We start from the raw sequence: 26642 nt of genomic DNA on the forward strand, positions 1-26642 counted from the left end.
GAATTTAAAGAAAATGATATTGGGTAGAAGTTACATAAATATCTCACTGTAATACTTATAATCATTAATTTTTAAATTTACTTTTAAAGCACGTTTTTCCCTCTCTACCATAATCACAAGTAAAACACAAATGTTTCTATACTCTGAAAAGTTCTTTAAAATAAATGATAGAAACTTAAAAGCAACTCTCATTCTTTAGAACCACTTACTTTGTTGGAGAGACTACTTCAAAACAGAAGCGTCGCTCTATATCTTCACAGTGTTTCACTGTGCAGAGCCTGAGATCTTCCACTACCACAGTGGGGTTATCCTACAATAAGGAAACAAAACTCTCATGTTTATCAACTTAGTTTTTAAATACTACTGCCAATACCAATAATAACATACGTTAAAATATCACTTGGAATAAATGGTCTAATTTTAAAGATTTATATTTATCTCATTTAGGATTAGAGACAGGAGTTATCAACTCTTATATAGATATAATATAGGTAACTGTGTCCTGTTCATAATTTTATCTGTCTCATAAAATGGCTGTACAAGGCTTAAATGGAAGTATATGTAAAGAACTTAGTCTAACACTTGGCAATTAATTAATAAGTGCTCAATAAACATTAGCTTCCTACTAACTTTAATTTTCTTCCATTTTCTTTCACATCCATTACTCTCCTGGTTACCCCCCACACACATACACATATATAATAAAATCTACTTTCCTCTAAAAAAGAAACCTTTAAGAATCAAGTTTTAAATAACAACAACAAAAAAAAATAAGCTTATCTATTCTTCTTAAAAATACCTAAGAAAATGAGGAAGCTTCTATCATTTTTCTAGTACTAAATGAAAATATAAACTCAAAACCAAGTTTATCAGAGCAGAAGAAACCATGAACTGAGTTAGATCAAAGGACTTGTATGGAATAAGCCTGTTAGCACCCAAACAAGCAAATAAAACTTCAGATTTATCTCAAGAGCAAAGTGAGCATTTGAAATGGACAGCTGAGGGGCGCCTGGGTGGCTCAGTGGGTTAAGCATCTGTTTTCAGCTTGACTGAAGTCCTGATCAGGTTCAGCAAAGCCCCTGCTTCTCTCTTTCCTCCTACTCCTGCTTTCTCTTACTATCTCTGTCACTATCTTTGTCTCTCAAATAAATATTTTAAAAATAAATAAATGTACAGTTGACTACGTCATTCACAAAGACTAACTAGGTAAAAATCACCTATTAACTAAGGGGTTTTTTCCCTAATTATTTTTAACATTCTCAGGTGCCATGTAATCATGGTACGTCTTTCCGATAAATAAAAATTCCTCAACCTTAAAAAAAGGTTCAGGAAAAGAGATGTATAAAAACAGCATTAACAAATTTAGAGGTTTCTATTTAAATTACTTCAAGCTTAAATTTTACTATCATATTTCACATTTCCACATTTATCACCTTTGCCCTAACGTTATGTTTCTCAAAAGGCACCCTTTCCTTCAGTCTCAAAATTTACTGTCGAAAAAAAACAAAAAACAAAAAAATACCGTGGAATGGCAGTATTGTTCCTGTCACACACTGGCCAAAGAAAATAAAGAAATGAAAGTAATAATCCTGGGACACAGAAACACCTGTCTTAAAACCAGGAGTTAAGAATTCAGGATTCAAAAACACTCTGCTTATTTTAAGAATCAAAGGTTAATACTTTCCACTTTTGAGTCCTCTTATACATGCCTAAACATAAAATTAATAAAATAATTTTGCATACACGAGCATTTAAAAACTTCAGTGCTTTATCAAGATGAACAGAGAACTGAAATGGGGGACTCACTGGGTTTTCATTTAATTAAAAAAATACCTACCTTAAACTTTTTCTGGTAAACCAACTGATTGTTCTGTATTGAAAACCAGCGTCTAAATAAATAAAAACAGATTAAGTTCTCATAGACATAATTTAGGTCAGTTGTTAGAAATGAAATATTTGGGAAAGTACTAGAAAATCAGTTCATAATAATTATGTTTTGAGAAGTGCACTGTTTTGTTTCATTTTATATGGACTAATGTCAATGAGATAACTACTGAAAGTAAACAATAATTTTAAACAGTTTTAAAACCACAGACTAGGAAAATAAAGTTACTGTATTTTGATTCATTTTCCGTCAGAAATTTATATCCTAACAACAGCTGTTATCCTTTACACTATCACCAAATAATTGGTGCGCCAATACTACTCAAAAGGCACCCTTTTGAGTAGCAATATTTATAATAAAGCAATATTTAAATATTGATATTTAACAAAATTAAAAGCTTCAGCATGTACACTACTATCTCTCAAATTCAATTAAATTTGTCCCAAGAAAAAAAGACCAAAAAGTAAAAAGAAAAAAGTAAAAATTAGTTTTTTGAGGTTACTCAAAAATAACTAAAAATCTTTCCCCCAAAATAATTGCTTCAATTATAAAGTAGAAATAAACTTATGTTTTAAAAGACGATCCACGATCCATTTGTATACAGCAAAACACTGAACTAAATGGTGCTTTGTCTACAACCTTTGCACAGCTAATTCAGCAAGTGTTTGATTTGTTAAGCAAAACAGGAAATTAAATCATTTTAGAACTGATATCAAGTAAGAGATAATCGCCAATTCACTTGACTTCACTTTAATATAAAATACTTATAAGCAGAATAAAAGTTATTACTAAAAATGATTCACCTATTTATATTGTTCTGCTTGTTCTTATAAATTATTAGGCAAACAATTTACTTGCAATCTGTTTTAGAAGAAAAAGCTAACCTATGTATGACATATTTACTAATTCTTATTTATTAAAACAGTAAAAGAAGCTAAAGACTTACAAAAAAAAATTAACAGCCAAAAGCCATTCATAAAAAGAAGCAAAAATTCTCATCAAGCATGAAAGGTAAAACTATTTCAGTCATTATTTTAAAATTAGTTTCACGTGAGATGATTTCTATTGTAAACATTAGTTATTAATCTATTAGCAGATAGAGATTCTACCTTTTCATTGACTAATACAAAGCACTAGAAAATGTATTTAGACATACTTAGATTTCTATTTTAAAAAATTAAGTTAATTCTCCACAGCTGTGAAAATTATTAGATGCTTTTCTGTTTTAAGCTAGACAGACTGTTAGGTTTTCTTGCTACTTCAAACGGTATCACCTTTACCATTAAAATAGAGATGTGTTAAATAAGCATCTAGATAAAACCAAGTGACTTGCCTCTAATACAAATCATCAAGAGGAAGGCTAGAAAAGGAAGAACTTCTGGGTTTCTTTGCTTTGGGACACATAGTTGGTTAGAAATGTTAAAGGAAATACCTATAAACAAACAAAATGGTGCAGCCCTGCCACATGGGATGACATGCAATGGAAACAATCTCTGATACTGATCAAAATGGTTTTTTTTAAATCATTTGAAATAGAGTGAACTATACTAATAACAACTCTTATGTTTTACAGTATAGTAATCATACATAATTCTATGAAAAACTATAGTTTTATTGCACAATAGAAAACACCCACATAACCGTGTAAACTTTTCATGTTTCTGGGATCTTTAAAAAATAAATTTCTATTGAATTGCTGCATCTTAGGATAATAACCTCGAAAAATAATTTTAAAAACACCACATAAAAAAAATTTTTTTTTTTTTTGGTCAGAGAGCATTTCCTCTGATTATTAACTTTATAGATCATATACGTTTCTGAATCCCAATACATTTCTGAAACCCAGTTTCCCTACCATCTATCTGCTTCTGGGTGACTCTCTCACATAATCACTTTTTTGTACACTCAGGGAAGACACTATAAATTCGTCTTAATTCTGACATTTCCTAAGGAAGAAAATCATAATAAATCCTACACAGAAAAAAAATTTTCAATTACTAAAATCTGTATATTATATGACACTGTCTCCCCTCCTCTGCCATTAAAATAAAGAAAAAAGAGTCAACTACACTCATTTACATTGATCAAAACTTTAATTGGATGAGTAAGATGGAATGTAATTTTTTAAAATGCTCCTATGGGATAATACTAGCTATTATTAACATTTCTAATAAAAGGAAAAAATGAGATGGTTCATAGCCTATGATGTATAGGATAAGTTACTTATTTCACGCTCACGCTACTTGTATTTTGGAGCTACTTTAAAAAACAATAAGGGCACCTGGCTGGTTCAGGAGGGGAGCCAGAGGAGGAGTGTGCAGCTATCTATCTTGGGGTCATGAATTCAAGTCCCACGTTAGGTGTAGAAATTACTTAAATGAACTTTAAAAAACATTTTTTTAAGATAATTAAATAATCAAAAAGACCAACTTTAGAAAGCACTGAGCTGATTACTACACTATATCCTACAGAAACTGACCACAAAGCCAAAATATAAAAAGACTGTTTTTAAACAGCAAAATTTCTTGGTTCATTAAGAAAAATAATACACCACTTTATATCTATCCCAAAGTGAAATAACTCAATAAAGATTTTAGGCCAAAATTCTAAATTCCTAAACAGTTAGATATTATTGATATTTAAATACCTATGAGAGCTTCAGGATAACAAAACATGGTGGGAGTAAAGGAAAAAAATGTATTAAAAAAATAAATCAAGTGTCTTTTTTCATATTTAATCATTAGTCCTAGAATGGTACTTGAAACCACAAATAAAATGTAAAAGTCAAACTTCTAAATCTTAGATTTCTCACTAAAACTATAAAAATGAAATTCATGTATGTGCCAAGTATGTGAACATTTAACAAAATTAAAAGCTTCAGCATGTACACTACTATCTCTCAAATTCAATTAAATTTGTCCCAAGAAAAAAAGACCAAAATATTTTTTTAAAAACCTCTAGGAAATGATAATTTGTATTTTCAATAAAACTAATATGATTATTAGCAAAGGCGCTAATTCCTAGTTACTGTTTAAAATTTTGAAAAATGTTTACTGGCGTATTTTCCTCAAAAAAATAAAAAAGATACAAAGGCATTCATATTACTTACTCATCTATATCTCTGAGTTACTATAAATGTATCAAATTAAAATTGATATATTAAAATATATCAATTAAAACATATTGAGGCAATTGGCAATGAAAAGATAATTCCATTCTTCAAATGAAATATGTATATTTTCTTTCCAATTTAAAACATGAGACATTATATCCATTGCAAGTAATCCAAATGAAATGCAGGTTAATTATGAGCTTTCTCGTGCCAAAGAGGAAACTGGAGTAAGGCAGAAATGAGGGGAAGGAAGCCATTTGGTACCTGATATGATCGGGCTTTTTCCTGTCATGTGAAAAAATGGGGCAGGATTAAAACATAAAGGAAAGGTGGTAAAAGAATGAAAACGCAAATGTGCAAAATAAGCAAAGGACTAGCATGATATGAAAATAAAGCAAGAATTAAAGAAACAAGCTTAAGCTCAAACCTAACAAAAGAGTCAAAAAATATCTGTTGTATTTTGCTCTCAAATATATACATGTATGCATTTACACAACTCTAACTCTTAGGAATCTGAAATGCTAATATTTTAGAAATATTCAAAAATGTTCTTCAATTATTATGCCATAAAAAGTTCTGGTAGGACTTGGCACACTTGGGCATACCTCTACTATTATTTTCTCCCTCTGTGGTGATAGCTATAAAATATAGTACTTCTCATTTTAGTAAGTTGCTCCTACAAAATTAAGGGCAATAATCACTACAGATATATCTTCATAAAGCTGAAACAAATGAAACTCTTCATAAGGAAAGTAGGATCACTAATTAAGAATTTCAAAGATTATAAAGTATTATTAGGCAAATAAACCTACCTCCTACCTGCTCTCCCCCTTTTCATCATGACAGCAGACAAAGGCCACACATAAGCAGAATATCTTTAATCTATCATACACTTATTTTAAAACAAAAAGCCAATAAAAACAAAATTTGTATCTGAGCTAGCAGCATATATAATACTTTAAGAAACTGTACAATTCATTTTAGGCTTTTAGTTATATTTTCTACTTCAACACAATCTGACTATAGCATGTAATAATTCAGCTTATTTATTCATTTAACCAGTTTACTACTAAATAATCTAATCACTTAATTATTTTCCTTATTCATTCATATATATGTATATAGGTACAAATATATATATATAGGTATGAATAATCAATCCATCTGGCCTTGATTTGAGCCTGAGGTGAAGTTGCCACATTGAGAAAATGACCTGATATGGAAAGATAATTTTGGTAGATCTCATGTGTTTTCAGAAAAACATGTATTATAGACATATAAAAATCCTGAGACACTACAAACTAGAAATCTGAAACCAAGAGACAAATTCAACAATTCACATAAAACATAAAGTGTCTCACTCCTTACATTCTTTCAATCACATCACACAAAATATGATCTCTTTTGTTAAAATTCAAATTAGAGAATGATGCTTAGATTTTATGAAGCCCAGGGACCGGTTTTTAAACTACCTGGGAATTCCTAATCAAATTCACATTTCTGGGGCACCTGGGTGGATCAGTGGATTAAAGCCTCTGCCTTTGGCTCAGGTCAGGATCTCAGGGTCCTGGGATTGAGCCCCACATCGGGCTCTCTGCTCAGCAGGGAGCCTGCTTCCTCCCCTCTCTCTGCCTATCTCTTCTCTGCCTACTTGTGATCTCGGTCTGTCAAATAAATAAATAAAATCTTTAAAAAAAAAAATCACATTTCTCTCAGGAAGTAAGTCTTTTCTAAAAGTTGGTTTAAACGGGTGATGGGGATTAAGGAGGGCACTTGTGGTGAGCCCAGCACTTTTAAGTGCTGGATCACTAAACTCTATACCTGAAACTAGTATTGTGCTCTATGTTAATTGGAAATGAAATAAAAACAAAAAAATAAATAAATGTTGGCTTTGAAAATATTACATGCCACCACTCCATCAAACTATAGATAATGGTGAATTTGTCATCATAGGATTGGTACCTTACAGTGACAACAAAATGTGTTCCCTAAAACTAAACTACGGACAATCTAAAGAAGATACTTAAACAGTAGGCAGAAAAATCTTTATGCTTGCAGAGTTGGGATTCTAGATTTTTAAAGGTGAGGTACAAATATCACAAATATATCTTTCATTTGAAGTCTAATCAAATATATGAAATCAAGCTGGATAGAAAACTAATTAGAGAAGAAGGGCAGATTCTACAGTCATATATAGGTAAAGGGAAGGTATTTGCAAGTATTTCCTGAGATTAGATTTTTTATAAACGTCATATAAGAATTTTAGGTTACATTCTGAAGTTTTAAGTTGAAAAGCAGAAAAAAAATTCTAAATAACATTTAACAGATTTTTTTTCTCCCTTTCACCATTACAGACCTATAACCTAGAAAATATCTAAAACTTTTGTTATAAGCTTTTGACTTTTGTTTTCTGTGAAAAGACTACTATACAATGTTTATATACTATATTCCTTAGAAGTCTGCTTTTTACTGGTATTTTCATGAAAACATTCTTTTTAAAGGCATATGAAAATGTAAATAGTCTAGGAGAACTATTCTTTTAATAGTTCTTAAGATTTTTTTAAATATTTGACATATTCTGCTTTATCAAAGCAAAAATTTATATGGAATTTCCATAGCAAGTTAAAAAAAAAAAAATGACAGGTTCTAGGCCTCGGTATTGTCACAGATCAGCTGTGTGACCTTCAAAGAGCAACCATCTCTCTGCACCTTCATTTCTTTACTAAAAATCAGGGCATTGAAATATGATCCATGATTCTAATGAGTAACTGTCATCCACTACAATTAGTTGGCATCTCCTTTAAAAAGCAGCCTCATTTCCAAAGGCACTGTCTTTCCACTTTACAAATGGAAGGTAAGAGAGGCGCCTGGGTGGCTCAGTTGTTAAGCATCTGCCTTCAGCTCAAGTCATGATCCCAGGGTCCTGGGATGGAGCCCCACATACGGCTCCCTGCTCAGCGGGGAGTCTGCTTCTCTCCCTCCCTTTGCTGCTCCCCCGGCTTGTGCGTGCTCTCTCTCTCTCTGTCAAACAAATAAATAAAATCTTTTAAAAAAATGAAGGTAACATATCTACAACTGAGAATGTAATAGTTATTCCCTACTTGCTTTTAGTTACATTTTATTATCTATGCCAATTAATAGAATTCATGAAACAAGTAATAAAAAACAAAAGGTCCATGTTTAAATCAGAATTAATTTTCTCCTATTGCCCTAAATGGCAATGCAATTTTCCACTAACACTTACTGTGCTTCATTTTGAAGTCTGAGATCATTTCTCATTGGAGTAGTCCAGGGAAGATCTTTCATTTCTTCTTAACATAATGGTATAGTTTCTATGGATTTACTGTATTTTCACTGTGTTAAACTTTAAGTAGGTTGTTTTGAAATCTGAAGGTTAAAATTCAATTCTAACATTACCTCATGAAACTGTACTGGTTGACAAATCTTTATTTATTATAAAAAGTGACACACTATTGTTTTATTTTAATTTCCTATTCTGGCCGTGGAAATTTGCCAGGAAAAAGTTAAAACTGTCTTAATTTAAACAGCTTAGAAAACAGAATTTTAATTTTTCATTTTCATTTTACAACGGTAAAAAACACTACTCTACCCAGACCACCTTAATTGATCCTTCTGTATTCCTTCATTATTTCATAAGTTCTACATAACTCAAAGAGGTTTAATATCAAATATAATCACTTTCTATTTATATTCATCCTCATGTAAAGAAAAATTATATCAAATAAAAAACACCTCATAGACTTAAGTATCTGGAAATATCAAATACTAGGGAAATGCTCAATAAATCACTGACATTTGAAAATACCAGTGAATGTTCCATATAATCTCATCACCAAGAAATCAAAATAAGTGCACTAGGAATCCATTTTAATACATTAAACATTCAAGCATACAGTTTCCATTTAAATCAACAAAAACATATATACTAAATTAAATTTACCAAGAAAATTCTATTTATTTTGCTAATGTCCATTTTAAAAAAAAACAACAATCTTATCTATCATTAAGTGAATTCATGTCTTGTTCAAGAAGCAAATGAAACATACACATTCAACCAATAATGTAAATCAATTCACCAGAACCCAATGTTACTCCAATTACTACAAAATTATTCTAACTACTTTGTTGTTGTTGTTGTTGTTGTTGTTGTTGTTGTTGTTTTTGCAAAAACAGAGGCATCCTTAAATAAAAGACTAATCACTACTATTTGGAAAGATGATCCTGATCCAACACAATCTTTTTTTATGCTGTATTGTCTGAAATTATTTTATTTTGTATTAATACACAGGAAAGCATAATAAAATACTTTTTATATTTATATAAAAAGACATTTATATGATTAATACTTTGTAAAAATTAGTTTAACAACAACAAAAAGCAACATTTTTGGTAGCCATCAAGTTTAGAATAAAGGAGCACCAACTGCTACAGACACTTCACATATAAAAATAATCTCATTTCCTAAAAGTCATGGTTAAAGTTATTGCAAAGATCAAAAGACCACAATCACGTAGCTTAAAAGCTCATAAGCAAACACTAAATTAAAATGTACATAAACATCACACAGAGAAGGAACCCAAAGGGGAAAAAAAAAATCTTGCCTCCTGGTTTATATTTGCTTAATTTTACCCTTTAGAATTAGTGCTATCAATGGACTGAGTTCAAGAAAATTATTATGGACTGTGAATTTAAAGAATTATGAAAGAGCTGTCAAATCACAGCGAAGGTCAGAAACAACATGGCAAGATCAAGACTAGTATTTGAAATATATTACCTGTTCCAAGTTTTGAAGGCATTGCTGGCTCGTTTGAACAGATATCCTTCCATAACAATGCCATTTGCAGCATCTACATTATATTCTAACTTAGAATCATCACTGGAGAAATCCTAAACAAAATAAAAAAGTTCATATGATTTGATTAAGTCCCCTACACAAAAAATTTATTGTAGGGAAACAGCTCAAGACAGAAAAAGCTTTGTATTAAACAGAAAAGCTCTGCATTAAAACAGCTGTATTAACAATATTCATAAGAAAAGAGGAGACCTAAATGTTAGATAATAGAAGAATGCTTCAACATATTACAGTATTTCAATTCAATGTCTTGTTATACAATAATTATTATAATGACAATATTAAAGCACAGATGATTACATAGAATATATTCTGAAAGAGAAAACAATGTTATATGCACAGTGATTAAAGGCACAAAATATTATGTATACAAATAGACAAAAGGAGCAAATAAATACTATGCATGCTATGTTTAAAATGTTTCCATTTCACCCTAATATTATATTATGATGTGTGTGCTAACAAAGAAGGAATATAGATATATTTAAATTGGGATTACTTAAATCTACTACTATTCTCTGAGTATATTACTATTATGGTAGTTTTTTAAGTTGGTAGAACATGCAACTCTTGATCTCAAGGTAGTGAGGTAGAGCCCCATGTTGGGTGTAGAGATCATTTAAAAATAAAAAACCTGGGACGCCTGGGTGGCTCAGTTGGTTGAGCGGCTGCCATCGGCTCAGGTCATGATCCCAGTGTCCTGGGATCGAGTCCCTCATCGGGCTCCTTGCTCTGCAGGGTGCCTGCTTCTCCCTCTGCCTCTAACCTGCCACTCTGTCTGCCTGTGCTTGCGCTCTGTATCTCTCTCTAACAAATAAATAAAAATCTTTAAATAAATAGATAGATAAATAAATGAAAAATCGGGGCGCCTGGGTGGCTCAGTGGGTTAAGCCTCTGCCTTCGGCTCAGGTCATGATCCCAGGATCCTGGGATCGAGCCCCGCATTGGGCTCTCTGCTCAGCAGGGAGCCTGCTTCCCCCTCCTCTTCTGCTTGCTTCTCTGCCTACTTGGGGTCTCTCTTTCTCTCTGTCAAATAAATAAATAAAATCTTTTTAAAAATAATAATAAAAATAATTTTTAAAATTTAAAAAAAATATAAAATCTTGGGGCACCTGGATGACTCAGTTGGTTAAGCTTCTGCCTTCAGCTCAGGTCATGATCCCAGGGTCCTGGGATGGAGCCCACACTGGGCTCCCAGCTCAACAGGGAGTCTGCTTCTGCTTCTTCCCCCCACTCTGGGCCTCCCCACCAACTCATACTCTCTCTCATGCTGTCTCTCTCTCAAATAAATAAATTTAAAAAATAAAAAATAAAATATTTATTGATGAACTTACAAAATAATTTGTACAAACTGAAAGACTACGGCTATTTCCAATTTTAAAACTCTAAAAATCAGTCGCAGAACTTTCAAAATTACTTCTGGGCCAATAATCAAAGTTAGAATATTATCCTTTTAGAGAATAGCAAACTCTGTCTTGAGAAAGATTTTGGCAGAAGCTACATGACCATCTGCCAAGAATGCTGGGATGTGAGGGTCCTCCCCTAGAGGGGAGGCAGAGTGAGAATCCACCTAGGGGCCTTCCAAATCTAAGAGTCTACAAAGATGGAATATGGAAACAGACTAAATTCAGAAAAACAAAATTTATTAAAAACAAAAACTCGGCCGACAGCTCTCTAAATTTAACCATAAAAAACATGCTAATCCAAAATAATCAAATGAAACAGAATTTATAAACGAATTGCTACACTTTATCCTGCTTTTTCTTTAAAAAACAAATCAGGAAAACTTTAATTCCCTCAATTAAAATTTATTTGAAGCTGTAATTTATTTAATTATGCACACAGGATTATGTAACCAATTGATTTAACTGAGTACAAAATTCTAAAGGTTTCATTTATAACACTGGAAGCTTTTTAATTACTCTGATTCTACTTAAAACATTAAAATATAACCTCCTTGAAGTACAGTGCATTTATAAGTATTTTTCTAATTTTCAACTACATTTCCTGAAATAGATTAAGTCTTTAATTTATTGTTAGTATCAATTAATATAGTATTTAAAATGTGACAGATTATATGATTTTATAATGAAAGTAGAAACAATGCCTAAAATATATATTATAATTTAAATATATTGATAGCTGACAAATCAGGAAGGAATACGCAAAGGCCAAAGATTAAGTGAAAGTAGGAGGCTTGAACAGGTAAGCAGATGAAAGAAGCCAGATTTCACCTTAAGGGCATTTCCCTCATCAGAATTTGAAGCTTTTTTGTGGGAGGCCCAGGGAAGAGAAGGCAAGACTAAGAAAGCCAATAAAGAGAATTTAACAGAAGCTTTCCCTTCTGAAATTGTAACCAATACAAGAAGGCAAGACTAAGATAGCCAATAAGAGAATTTAACAGAAGCTTTCCCTTCTGAAATTGTAACCAAGACAAGAACGACCATTATCACTTCAAGATTATGTTAGAAGTCCTAGGGACACCTGGGTGGCTCAGTCAGTTAAGCAGCTGCCTTTGGCTCAGGTCATGTTCCGAGCGAGCCCCGCATCAGTCTCCCTACTCAGCAGAGAGCCTGCTTCTCCCTCTCCCTGCTGCTCTGCCTACTTGTGCTATCTCTCCGTCAAATAAATAAATAAAATCTTTTTTAAAAAAAGAAGAAGAAGTCCTAGCCAGCAAAATAAATAAGAAGTAAGGAAAGAATTGGAATCAGAAAGGAAGAAACTATTATTTGCAGATGTTATGAGTTTGTACAAAAAACATCCAAAAAGGGGCGCCTGGGTGGCTCAGCGGGTTAAAGCCTCTGCCTTCAGCTCAGGTCATGATCCCAGGGTCCTGGGATCAAGCCCCACATCAGGATCTCTGCTCTGCAGGGAGCCTGTTTCCTCCTCTCTCTCTGCCTGCCTCTCCTGCCTACTTGTGATTTCTGTCAAATAAATAAATAAAATCTTAAAAAAAAAAAATCCAAAAGAATCCAGAGATAAATTAGCATTAAAGAGAGCACAACAAAAAAACTGGTTTCAAAGTTAATATAGAAAAATCAATTTTACCCTAATATGTATTAAAAGTAAACAGTGAAGGGGGCCTGGGTGGCTCAGTTGGTTAAGCATCTGCCTTCGGCTCAGGTCATGATCCCAATGTCCTGGGATCGAGCCCTGCATCAGCTCCCTGCTCAACAGGAAGCCTGCTTCTCCCTCTCCCACTCCCCCTGCTTGTGTTCCCTCTCTTCCTGTCTCTCTCTCTCTCTGTCAAATAAATAAATAAAATCTTAAAAAAAAAGTAAATAAAAGTAAACAGAGAAGAAAATTTTAAAAGACAACATTTACAATAGCATTTGCAATATAGCTATCTAGGAATAAGTTTAACAAAAGATGTAGAAGAAAATATCAAGCTTATAAAGTACCTTAAAGAAGAAATAAATATTTCAAGCTCTTAGATTAGAAGACATTGTAAAATAAAGATAACAATTCTTCCCCATATTGATTCACAGATCCAATGAAATCAATCAAAATCCCAAAAGCTATTTGTATGCAACCTAAAAGTCTGCTCCTGAAATTTATATAAGAATGGAAATTTTAGGCAATTCACTTTTGAAGCAGAGAACCTAAGAGGCTTTGCTTTGTCATATATCAAGATACACTATAAAGCTAAAATAATTAAAGCAGCATAGTATTGGCACAATTAAGACAAAAGGCCAATGAAAAGAACTGAAAGTCTGAAACAGACTTCACATGTATGCAAACATGATGTAAATCAGAAGGTATAAAAGAGTAGTAGGGAAAGAACACATTTTTTGGTAACTGATTCTGAGTCATCTAGATACCAGTATAAGAATACAAGGAAACTGAATCTCTAGCTCACACCATACACAATCACCCAATTACAGATGGATTTAAGGTCTAAACATGAAAAGGTAAATCTATAAATACTCAAAAGATTATACAGGAGATACATCTTCATGATCTTGGGATAAGAAGGACTTATTAAACAAGACACAAAAAGTACCAAACACATAAGACATTAAAAAAAAAAAAAATGGGGCGCCTGGGTGGCTCAGTGAGTTAAAGCCTCTGCCTTCAGCTCAGGTCCTGATCTCAGGGTCCCGGGTCCTGAGCTCAGGCCCCACATCAGGCTCTCTGCTCAGCAGGGAGCCTGCTTCCTCCACTCTCTGCCTGCCTCTCTGCCTACTTGTGATCTCTATCTGTCAAATAAATAAATAAAATCTTAAAAAAAAAAAACTACATGAAAATTAAAAACATATATATCCCCCAAAAAGGCTTATATCCAGATGATATGAAGAATCTTATCAACAGTTAGGCAACCTGATGGAAAAATGGAAGAAAAACTAGCAGACATTTGACAAACAGGATATCCAAATGACCAAAAGGCAGAAGGAAAGGTACTTGAGCTCATTAGTAACTAAAGCATAAATTAAAACTACAAAGAGATATCAGTATCTACCCACCAAAGTTAGCAAAAATTAAAAACTCTCACAATACCATCAGGTGGCAAGGAACACTGAGAATCACACACAGTGCTTTCTATCAGGAATGGTAATAGCATTCTGAAACGTAATTTAGCATTATCTACTAATACTGAACATATATATACCTTCTGAACCAGCAGTTTTACTCCTAGATATAAATCTACCAAAAATATATACACATATCCAAAAGGCATGTACATGAGTGTGCATAGCATCATTGTTTCTTTAGTTGATCAATTTCAATTCATGAAAAATGTAAATAATTACATTAGGTACATTAGACATACTTTCCCTTAATTTTTATGTGACCAAAACATTTTCTTTTCTTTTTTTTTTTCCTTTTTTTTTTTTTTACCTGTAATGCAGCCTTGTGTCAGCATTTAAGGGCAAAAAAAAAAAAAAAAAGGCAAAAATAGCATTACTTTCTATACAGCAGTAACTGACTATTATTTAAAATCAAGTAAGTTAATCTTAGATTTAATAATCTACTACTTTTGGATCTTCAGTAAAACACTGAGCTGTATATACAACAGGGAAAGACATTAAAAGATACATAATATTCATTAATTCATTTTAAGCAAACAGTCACAAGTTTCTAAAAATACCACGATCTCTCATTTTAATTAGAAATGATTGGTCCCAATTTTTAACAATCTTTCCATGGTAATGTCATTAACATGAGTCACCCAACCAAAAATGAGTCTAACTTTAACTTTATTTTTTATTTTTTTTTTTAAGATTTTTATTTATTTATTTGACAGAGAGAGATCACAAGTAGGCAGAGAGGCAGGCAGAGAGAGAGGAAGGAAAGCAGGCTCCCTTCTGAGCAGAAAGCCGATGTGGGACTTGAGCCCAGGACCCTGAGATCATGACCTGAGCCGAAGGCAGCGGCTTAACCCACTGAGCCACCCAGGCACCCTAACTTTAACTTTAAACAAAACAAAACAGGGAGTTAGTCTTACCTAACTATAACTGGAAATAACTAAATTAAAGATGATCCAGTAGAAAATCTTTCCCTTAATAAATAATGTTTCTCTTTGAATATTAATAGCCCACCACCAATAACATTTTCCTTACTTGTATTACTGACTTCACTTGAATTTTTTTCTACTGGCATCTTTTATGCCAGGCTAGTTCACCGGTATTTTAAATTCTAAAAAAACCATAATGAAAGTTGATCTGACCGGTCAATACCACAGGAACAGATTTCTTAATGCAATGCTAGAAGGCATCTTTTTTTTTTTTAGGGGAACACATGAATAAGGTGCCCCACTATTACCCATTATGCAGTCAAGTTTCCCACATTTGGGGAAATTCTAAGAGTCAGCACATTTGGAGTCAATGGATGAGCCTCACCCTGGGAAAACCACTTTTGTAATCATGATATCTCTTCCCCTGCCAGGTAAGTACAGAAGACATCTTGTCCCATACTTTTATTAGATTCAACCTCCAATTATCTCCTTTTATTTTCAGATTACCACACAAAAATATCACTAAATATGTAAGACAAAATATTATTAGGTTGAGTTCCACGTTAGTTGTATTCAAAGCTCTTCACACACAAAAATAAAAATGTGTCAGATTAAATTTTCATTTTAAAAATACATTTTTCAAATTGTTTAGCTAAGCTTAGGCATATTAACAAGAAATGCACGTAAAATGCCATTATCACATGAGAGAGGTCAAGGGCTGCCTTAGAGTAACTATAGCTGTTAAGTCCACTATACTACACAACCACATTGATGCAAAGATGTTCTCCACCACCCCCTGTGCTTGCCCGCCCCCCAACCCAAACCCTACCCCCTCTTACTCACAGGCTTTACAGGGTTTGGTGATATCCTAACTGAAACTTTAAATGGCAGTTTAGAGTCTAAGGGCCATTTGTAAATTAGCTAAGATCCTATGAGATTGGGGTGCCTGTGTGGCTCAGTTAGTTAAGCATCTGCCTTTGGCTCAGGTCATAATCTTGTGGTACTGGGATGGAGCCCTGCTCAGTAGGGAGTCTGCTTCTCCCTCTCTCTCTGTTCCTTCCCTCTGCTCATGCTCTTTCTCTCCCCCTCTCTCTCAAATAAAAAATAAATAATCTTTTTTTTTTAAATCTTTTGAGATTAAAGTTTTTGCAAAGTGGTTAAAAAACATGGCTTTCGGGCGCCTGGGTGGCTCAGTGGGTTAAAGCCTCTGCCTTCAGCTCAGGTCCTGATCTTAGGGTCCTGGGATTGAGCCCTGCATTGGGCTCTCTGCTCAGCATGGAACCTGCGTCCCGCCCCCCTCTCTCTGCCTGCCTCTCTACCTACTTGTGATCTCTGTCAAATAAATAAATAAAATCTTAAAAAAAAAATGGCTTTCAAATACTGCCTGATCATCTAAAAAATATTTTACTTTTCACAAAAAAAGGAGGAATTTATCTACCAAGTTCAATTACTACAGCAACTTAAAGGATTTATTCCAACACAATAGTATCTTGCTAAAACCAGTAATTGAATAATTCTATAAAATGGGAATTACTCTCCTTTAACTTTTCCTGTCAAGTACCTTTTGTTGAATGGTAGAATGTTTTTGCTCCATCTCTCTTTTCTCCTTTGCTGCATCCACAACCAGTCGATCCAGCTATAAAGGCAATAAGGGAGAAAATTAGCCAACTTAAAAATTAAAGAAGAAAAGGTATGATCATTTTTTAAAACATACTCTTAGTAAGTCAGCCAATGTAAGTTTACTTAAAAAGGCATTTTGACTACAACTTTAAAATGGAAGTTCTTTTTCCTCTGCTATGAAATCCTTTTTAAGAAGGTCTATAACTCCTCCAGGAAAAACATTTCTAAGAACAGTTGTAGTGCCAAGCAAACATGACAGGAGGCCTTGTCAAGGGCACAACAGTGATAAAATGAACTCCTAGAATAAGGAAGAGAACTCTAGCATAAGTTGCCTGCTGACTCCTGCAATTTCAGTAGTCAGAATCAAAGGCAGAAAGAAGATACCCTGGTGACTTTCTCCCCAAATAGCAAAAAGTAGCAGCTACACTAGTGTGGGGCCAGCTCTCCTAAGTTCAACAGAACAGACACTTCCAATCACTCACTCAAAATGCTTCATGTTTTCAAGTTGGCTTCTTAATGTTATAATCAAATCTAAAAGGCAAAAAACAAAAACAACAACTCACCAGATTAAGAGAGAGCTAAATAATAAAATTTTTTAGGGGTGCCTGGGTGGCTCAGTGGGTTAAAGCCTCTGCCTTCAGCTCAGGTCATGATCCCAGGGTCCTGGGATTCAGCCCCGCATCTGGCACTCTGCTCAGTGGGGAGCCTGCTTCCCCCTCTCTCTCTGCCTGCCTCTCTGCCTACTTGTGATCTCTGTCTGTCAAATAAATAAACAAAATCTTTTAAAAATAAAATAAAATACAAATTTTTTAAAAGTAATACTAGTAATCATTCGTAAGGCCAGGGTATAAAATTGCCATTGTTTAAGCTTCTGTTTTAAAAGCTCAAAAAACTTATGAAATCATAACTCTCATTTCTTTCTTGTTCCTTTCCAACAGAAAAGATGATTTCCCAATACTATGACAAATGCCCTGGCTCCTTGAACTACTCTTTGCTGGAATAACAAACAATTGGTTATAAATTATATGAATCTACTCTTCTAGACTATGATGCATGTCATTTTATCTGATTAATGTGGGATAAATGAAAAAAAAATTTTTTAATTTTTTTTTAAGATTTTATTTATTTGACAGAGAGAGAGAAATCACAAGTAGGCAAGAGGCAGGCAGAGAGAGAGGAGGAAGCAGGCTCCTGGCAGAGCAGAAAGCCTGACATGGGGCTCGATCCCAGGACCCTGGGATCATGACCTGAGCTTTAACCCACTGAGCCACCCAGGCACCCCATAAATGAAAAAATGCTTTAAATATAAATATCAACAGGAATAATGAGAAAGATAAAGTATTAAATGAATAAATGTTTTCATTGCTATTCTTTACAAAACAAAATTTTAAAAAGCCTCTGTAAAAATACCATTTGGTCCTTTATTTACTCTCTATTACAAATGATGGTGTTTTTTTTCCCTACCAGAGAATAATTTGGGCCTCAGAATTTTTTTTCCTTAATAAAAAAAAATTTTTAGGAGCACCTGTGTGGCTCAGTTGGTTAAGGCTCAGGTCATGATTCCTTCAGCTCAGGTCATGATCCCAGGGTCCTGGGATCAAATCCCATATCAGGCTCCCTGCTCTGCAGGGAATCTGCTTCTCCCTCTCCTCTCCCCCTGCTTGTGCTCTCTCTCTCTGCCCCAAGTAAATAAATTTAAAAAAAAATTAAGGTTTTATTTAAATCCTAGATACTTAGCACATAGTATAATATTAGTTGCAGGTATACAATTGGCCACAGAATCTTAGTTATCACTGAATATTAATAAAGAACCAAAAGAAAACACCCTGAAACAAATGTAGCACTATTATAAATATTTGATTTAGATGGCAACTACACTACTACCCTTGAAGATCCAATGCATATGTGCCTTAGTGACATGTAACATTGATTTAATGGGTAATGCTCATACATGCTGCACTAGGAAAATGCCCTCAGGATTTTCTTATACTGAATGAGTGCAGTAACCATTATATCATGAGTTTATATCCTTTAATTGAATGGCATATAAGTATTATTTATCCATTCAGATTGAAGTAAGGTACAAGGCAGACCCCAAGATTCAACTAATATTTATAAACTTGTGTGCATGTACCTTCTACACTAGTACTGCAATGCAAGTGCTGGTTTTCTGCCTGCTGGACTGGTAGTAAATTCCTCTCCTACATCCCACCTCACTACTATTATAGCAGAAAAGAGCGAAAATTCACTTCTCTCTGTTGGGGCAAAAGTATAAAGAAAAAAATGTCTAAAGATGGTGGAGGGTTGGGGAGAGTACAAACTGAGGAGATGTGAAGACTGACAGACTGGTCTCCTACATACTGGGACTGTATCAGGAAGAATATGGAGCATAGCACAATATGGCCCATGCTTCTATTAGTGCAGGTACCTATAACGAGCCAGGTGCCCTAGTCTCCTGTGTTTAGAATCCTCTCTACTCCTACCATATCAGACATCATCACTTCTCTCTCCACTTTTTAATTTCTCCCATTTCCATCTGCTTGTATATTTGTGCAAATCATACTACCTTAAATAAAGCCTTCCTACAACTCATACTCCTCTCTAGCCCTCTTTTTCCTTCGTAACACAACTTCTGGAAAAATCTTCCCTGTTCTTCACTGGTCTATTTCGTATTTATCTACCCATTATAGTTTAGCTTCTGCCACTCACACCCTCTGCTCTCACAAAGGTAAATAATCTTCTTGCTGCTAAACCCAATATGTAGTTTTCAGTCCTTGGTTTACTGCACCTTCTTTCCAATATTTGTATTGATAATTATCCTCTCCTTTTTGAAACACTCTCCTTGGCCCATGGTAACACCATCTCCCAGTTTTCCACCTCCTCTCTCATCTGTGTTTTAATGAAGATCCTCTTACCTAACCACCTCTTAAAACTATGTCATTCTTAGGGCCCTGTTTGAAGCCAGATTCTCTTTTTACTCTATACTAGTGGCCTTTGCTATTAACTTACAAAATGAAAATCTTTAAGCATACCATTCCAGCACTCATTTTTCAAAAATAGCTTTGGAAACACTAAAATGATTTTGGGATACCTATTAACTCTCCTTGAGTCAATTCACCCATTCTTGTGGTTACAATTAATAATTATATGCTATCGGGGGCCTGGGTGTCTCAATGGATTGAGCCGCTGCCTTCGGCTCGGATCATGGTCTCGGTGTCCTGGGATCAAGCCCCGCATTGGGCCCTCTGCTCGGCGGGGAGCCTGCTTCCCCCTCTGTCTCTGCCTGCCTCTCTGCCTACTTGTGATCTCTCTGTCAAATAAAATAAATAAAATCTTAAAAAATAATAATAATAATAATTATATGCTATTGACTCCTTTAACCTCATTTGGGGGGAGCCTCCAGATACACCCATTTAGATGTCCTATCATCAAAATTTAACGTATTTAAACTTCAAATCATCATGTCCCTCTACCTTCAAATTGGCTATTCCTTAAATATCCCTCAAGTCTATTTGTTTCTATCTCTATTGCCATGTTCCTAGTTCCAGATCCAGTTATCTCATAACTGAATTACTGAAAGGATATCTGAACTGGCCACCTCCAACCAGGCTATATTTTCCAACAGGCACCAGAGCTTAGATGACTTTCAAGGACCTGAAAAATTATGTGAGAACTGAGAGGGGAAAACTGTAAAACCAAAATTAATAAATGTCTAAAGTATGAAGTTATTTAAACTACTCAACTACAATCTAATTCATTTGTTTATAAATTACATTTAACTCTCAAATTACATTTGAAACTCTGCTATATGGTAAAGACAGCCAGCTATCCCCTAATAACCATTCTCTCTTTCTTAACAAGACAGTACTCAAATTCTTGTAGGTCACATGCTTATCTGGCATTAAGTTTTTAATTCCCAGCTTTTCCTGCAGCCAGTATGACACTGGGATGTACACAGAAGTGGACTCTATAAATTCCAGGAGACATCCATAAAGAGAATGCACCTTTCTCCTTTCCTCTTTCCTGTCAGCAAGAATGTGGGTATGGTGACTAAAGCTTGATCAGCCACTCTGAACCATGAGGTAGAATAAAAAATGTAAGCCTGCATCCCTGCAAACCAAGTGACCATAATACCATGCCTTTGACTTTATGTAGAGAAATAAAATAAAAAATAAAATAAAACAAGAATTTCATCTTGTTGACGCTACTAATATTTCAAGGTTTCCTTGTATCGCACACCAACAAGCAAGTTCTCATTTTATATACCCAGACAGAACACTGATCACACAGAGTAATAGTCTGGTGACTTGTTGGTCTCCTCTAATAGATTTGGTTCTACAGAGTCAGGGAACAGTATCTCTGTAACTCATGGCATATGCCCTGCACACCATCCCAACAAGCACACACATGTACACACATGTGTATGCACCAAATTTACTTTTGGCCAATGAATGCACTTCTCTTACAGTCTTACCTTTTTCCTCATTTCCTTAAACTCTATTTTTCAACCTTAATCCCCTGTCCTCAAAAGGTAATATGAACCTATACGGGGTGGGGGGGGTAATCACCTAAAAATTGGTATCATTAAATCCAAAAAGCTCACCAATCAACAAAAAAGAATATCCCAGAACAAATCTAATATAAAGTTCTTCTCAGTTATCAAAAATAATCTGAATATAATGAACTTTCTATATAATACTGTGATATATGTATAATTCACGTATGTGCATATATATAAAAAATAAAAAAGATACCAAGAGTTCCATACGCTTAAAATTCTAAAGTTTTATTATTCAAAATAGCAAAATATACATTTTGTAGAAAATAAAAAAAGAGTATAACTCAAATGAAAAATCAGTAGGACTTTCATTTATCCAAATATAAGAAATGAAAAAATAAATCCAGCTATGTGTACTATAAAACAGACCCTTTGTTTTTAAGTTTTCCTTTCAACACCCTCATATACTATCTATGACATATTTTTAAACTTCAATCTTCTTTTTGGTTACACATTTAACCTACACATAAATATTCCACAGCATCAAACTTCTTCATTAAATAAATGAAATGGCAAATTCCCCAATATTCTAAATTTCTTTCTTTTTCCCAACATGCTAAACTTCTTTAAAAGTACAGACATCAGGGTGCCTGGGTGGCTCAGTGGGTTAAGCCGCTGCCTTCGGCTCAGGTCATGATCTCGGGGTCCTGGGATTGAGTCCTGCATCAGTCTCTCTGCTCAGCAGGGAGCCTGCTTCCCTCTATCTCTCTCTGCCTCTCTGTCTACTTGTGATCTCTCTCTGTCAAATAAATAAATAAAATCTTTAAAAATAAATAAATAAATAAAAGTACAGACATCAGAACAAAGGCAACAAAACCAAAAATAAATAAGTGGGACCATATCAAACCAAAAAACTTCTGCAATGGAAACAATCGACAAAATGAAAAGGCAACCCACCAAATGGCAGAAAATATTTGCAAATCATGTATCAGATACCATATAAAGAACTCGTACAACTTTATGGGGTGCCTGGGTGGCTCAGTGGGTTAAAGCCTCTGCCTTTGGCTCAGGTCATGATCTCAGGGTCCTGGGATCAAGCCCCGTGTAGGGCTTTCTGCTTAGCGGGGAGCCTGCTTCCCCCCCACCCCGCCTCTGCCTGCCTCTCTGCCTACTTGTGATCTCGGTCTGTCAAATAAATAAATAAAATCTCTAAAAAAAAAAAAAAAAACTCGTACAACTTCAAAGCAAACAACAAAACAAAACAAAACATCCAAACATTTTGTTTTAAAAATGGGCAGAGGATCTGAAAAGACATTTCTCCAAATGTGAAAAACGGGTAGCCAAAAGGTACATGAAAAGGTGCTCAACATCACTAATCCTCAGGAAAATGCTAATTAAAACCACAACAAGGTATTACCTGTCAGAATGCCTGTCATCAAAAAGATGAGAAATCACAAGTGTTGGTGAGGATGTGGAGAAAAGTGCACCAGTGGTGGGAATATAAATTGGTGCAGCCACAATGGAAAACAATATGGAGATTCCTTAAAAAACTAAAAACAGAACTACCATATGTTCCAAAATGCCCCTTCTACATATGTTCAACGTAAACAAAGACACTGATTTGAAAAGATATCCACATCCCCATGTTAACTGCATTATTTATAATAGCCAAGATACAAGAACAACCTAAGCGTCAAAAAATGAACAGATAAGAAAATATGGTGTATATACACATAAGGAGCTATTATTCAGCCATTTAAAAAGCAAAGGAAATCTTGCCATTTGCAACAACATAGATGGACTCTGAAGGCATTATGCTAAGTGAAATAAGCCAAGCAGAGAAGGACAAATACCACATGATTTCACTCACATGTGAAATCTGAAAAAAAAAAAAAAAAATCAAATTCATAGATATAGAGAACAGACTAGAATTTGCCAGAGGTGGGGGATGAGTGAGACAAAATGGGTAAAAGGGGTCAACACAAGGTACAAATTTCGAAACAGTTATAAAATAAATAACTCCTGGGAATGTAATGTACAGCATGGTGACTATAGTTAACACTACTGTATCATATATTTGGAAGTTACTCATCAGTATATATATATATATTTTTTTTAATAGATTTTATTTATTTATTTATTTATTTATCTGATAGACAGAGATCACAAGTAGGCAGAGAGGCAGGAAGAGAGACGAGGGGGAAGCAGGCTCCCCGCCAAGCAGAGAGCCTGATGTGGGGCTCAATCCCAGGACCCTGGGATCATGACCTGAGCCAAAGGCACAGGCCTTAACCCGCTGAGCCACCGAGGCGCCCCTCAACAGTGTATCTTAAAAGTTCTGAAGAGAAGAAAAAGAATGTTTAACTATATGGAGTAATAAATATTTACTAGACTTCTGAGTTGGTCATTTGACTATAAATATGTGTGTGTGTACTAAGACACACAGATATCTCGGGATGCCTGGGTGTCTCAGTCGGTTAAGCAGCTGCCTTTGGCATAGGTCATGATCCCAGGGCCCACATCGGGCTCCTTGTTCAACAGGGAGTCTGCTCTCCCTCTGCGTCTGCCTGCCACTCTGCCTGCTTATGCTCTCTCTCTCTGACAAATAAATAAATAAAATCTTTAAAAATATATACACATATATCTCAAATTATTTTATACACCTGAATTAATGCAATATTATATCTCAATGAAAAAAAGATACAGATATCAATGTATAAAACAGAATCAAGCAATACAGTACAATATTACCTGTGCACCAAGATCCTTCATGTAGGGCCCAAGTTCACTAAATAGATCATACCCTTGATGGAAGAAGGCCAAATGGGCATACATAAAAGATAACATCTGATAAGAGAAAAAAAAAGTTTAGCATTTTAAAATCAATTCTTAGATAAATATTCCAAAATTTTTAAAAATCTTAATCTTATCTAATGTTTAAAAATTATTCCATTAGAACCCAAAATATCAAACCTATTTAAAATTAAGTCATTTTTCTTAAGAGTATTTCAGAAATATTTGTGAAGCAAGAATAAGTTATATTTAAAAGAAATGTCCAAGTGGTTTAACATTTAAAAAAAATTTTTTTTTCGTTGTTTAGACTATATCCAGACAATCAAACTTCATATGGTAATAACTGAAAGAAAAAGTCGTGTTTTCAATACTTTCACCATCTTCCCACATACATTATAAAGTATCTATATGCCTTTCAACCAAACTCCCTGGCAAAATTTTAAAGTGCCAAAAAAAAAAAAAAAATTAGAAGGGGAAATATAAATAAAAAATATAAATAAATAAATAAATAAATCACACCTTACAACTGACTAAGATCACTAAGCACAGCCCAAAGTAGGGGAATGATTATTTTCCTTCTCAAGTCACTGAAATAAAATGAGTCAACAGACTTGGCCAATATGGATATTCATATGCATATTCATTCCCAGTATCCAAAAATGTTGCTAACAGGTTAAGATTTTTTTTCCATGTTTTCCTATATTTTACCTGTTCATGAGAGAAAAATCACCCTTATTTTTGTTTTTACATGGTTAGGAATTTAATTCAATATTAGTAAACACCCATGTTTATTTTTAGCAAGATGAGGCATCTGCTTAATACTCTGAAGTTTAAAATTTAATATTCAAGAATGCTTCAAAAGAAAATTTTTTGAAGAGAAAACCAATTAAATAAAACACAAACACAAAAGGACAAAGTTCAATAAAAGATTATTCCGAAATTAGATTAACAGTAGTTGTGCAATTTCATAAATATAATAAAAACATATAAAAAGAGGGTGAAAGTTTAATAGCTACAACTACATAAAAATGTAAAACATGCTGCACATCAAAACACATAATAAACATATTAAAAGATGAATGATAAACTAGGAAAACACACATGACAAAGGGTTAATGGTCTTTTAAAATATAAAAAGATGTTACAAATCAGTATGAAAAAGAGGACTAACAAAAATACAGGAAACGAAGAGGCCAAAATACACAGGAAAAAAATCCAAACTCACACATATTTAATATAAACTCATTGTATTAAAGATATGCAAAATTGAACAATGACATGACATGACATTTTCTATCTATCAAATTATAGGTAGAGTGGGAGAAATTAGTACCCAGTGTTCATAATATGGTTCACTTTCACATACTACTAGTGGAAATGTTGTATAACTCTTAAAATTTACCATTATTTTTTAAAAGTTTTAATAAATGCTTAAACACTCTATGTAATCTCTTGTCTAAATCTATCCTAAGGAAATAATCATATTATTTATTAGAATGATCACTATAGTGCTATTCTTTAATGTCAAAAGCATGGAAATTACTTAGAAATCCATTAATGGATAAACCTAATTTATGGCATATTTAATTGACCTGCAAACTATATCCAGCCCTATCACTTATTTTTGGATGGCCTATGAGCTAACAGCGGTTTTTACATTTTTTAAATGGTTGAAAGACAATGAAAAAAATGAAACTCATGACATGTGAAGACTGTATGAAATTCAAATTTCCATGTCCATAAGAAAAATTCTTATTAACATGTAGTAATGCTATTCATTTACATATTGTCTATGGCTGCTTTCTCATTACAACATCGCAGTTAAGTAATTACAACAAAGACCACATGGTCCACAAAACCTAACATATTCACTACCTGGCCCTTCAGGAAAAAAGGTTGCCTACACCTAGGATATTCACATGGTAGAATTCTGTATGGCCAGGAAACCCATCATTAAATAAAAAATATTTAGGGCTCCTGAGGGGTTGAATTGGTTAAGTTACTACCTTTGGCTCAAGTCATGACCCTGGAGTCCCAGGATAGAGTCCCTGAGAGAGTCAGGTTCCCAGCTCCACCAGGAGTCTGCTTCTCCCCCTGACCTTCTCCCCTCTCATGCTTTCTCTCACTCTCTCTCTCAAATAAATTTAAAAAAAATATTTTAAAAATATATTAATTAAAAATGTTTAAAAATAAAAAATAATAAAGACATGTGATGATTTTGTAGTTACTATCAAAAGAACAAAGTTATAAAACATATGTAGCAATGATTCCGATTTCTTTTTTAAAAAATTATGTGTTGGGGTGCCTGGGTGGCTCAGTGGTTAAAGCCTCTGCCTTCAGCTCAGGTCGTGATGCCAGGGTCCTGGGATGGAGCCCTGCATCGGGCTCTCTGCTCAGCAGGGAGCC

The 26642-nt window shown here is 34.1% G+C and overlaps 1 protein-coding gene and 1 non-coding gene across 5 annotated transcripts in view; both read right to left on the reverse strand.

Moving 5' to 3' along the window:
* Nucleotides 1-26642, reverse strand: part of ACAP2 (ArfGAP with coiled-coil, ankyrin repeat and PH domains 2) — a 159343-nt gene that overhangs the window by 38121 nt on the left and 94580 nt on the right. The window contains exons 8-14 of one of the 4 annotated variants that reach the window (XM_044252040.1): nucleotides 24195-24290; nucleotides 16887-16961; nucleotides 14710-14721; nucleotides 9793-9905; nucleotides 5262-5282; nucleotides 1838-1889; nucleotides 210-310 (exon numbers count right to left, since the gene is read on the reverse strand). In XM_044252040.1, the coding sequence (XP_044107975.1) occupies nucleotides 210-310; nucleotides 1838-1889; nucleotides 5262-5282; nucleotides 9793-9905; nucleotides 14710-14721; nucleotides 16887-16961; nucleotides 24195-24290 (470 nt within the window). The remainder of the gene's footprint in view (nucleotides 1-209; nucleotides 311-1837; nucleotides 1890-5261; nucleotides 5283-9792; nucleotides 9906-14709; nucleotides 14722-16886; nucleotides 16962-24194; nucleotides 24291-26642) is intronic. The other 3 variants (XM_044252041.1, XM_044252042.1, XM_044252043.1) reach the window with 3 other exon arrangements.
* Nucleotides 15599-15764, reverse strand: LOC122910844. Its single transcript, XR_006385279.1, has one exon. It is a non-coding gene; the product is annotated as a U1 spliceosomal RNA (small nuclear RNA).

Source organism: Neovison vison, chromosome 6, assembly GCF_020171115.1.
Source record: "Neovison vison isolate M4711 chromosome 6, ASM_NN_V1, whole genome shotgun sequence".
Lineage (NCBI taxonomy): Eukaryota > Metazoa > Chordata > Mammalia > Carnivora > Mustelidae > Neogale > Neogale vison.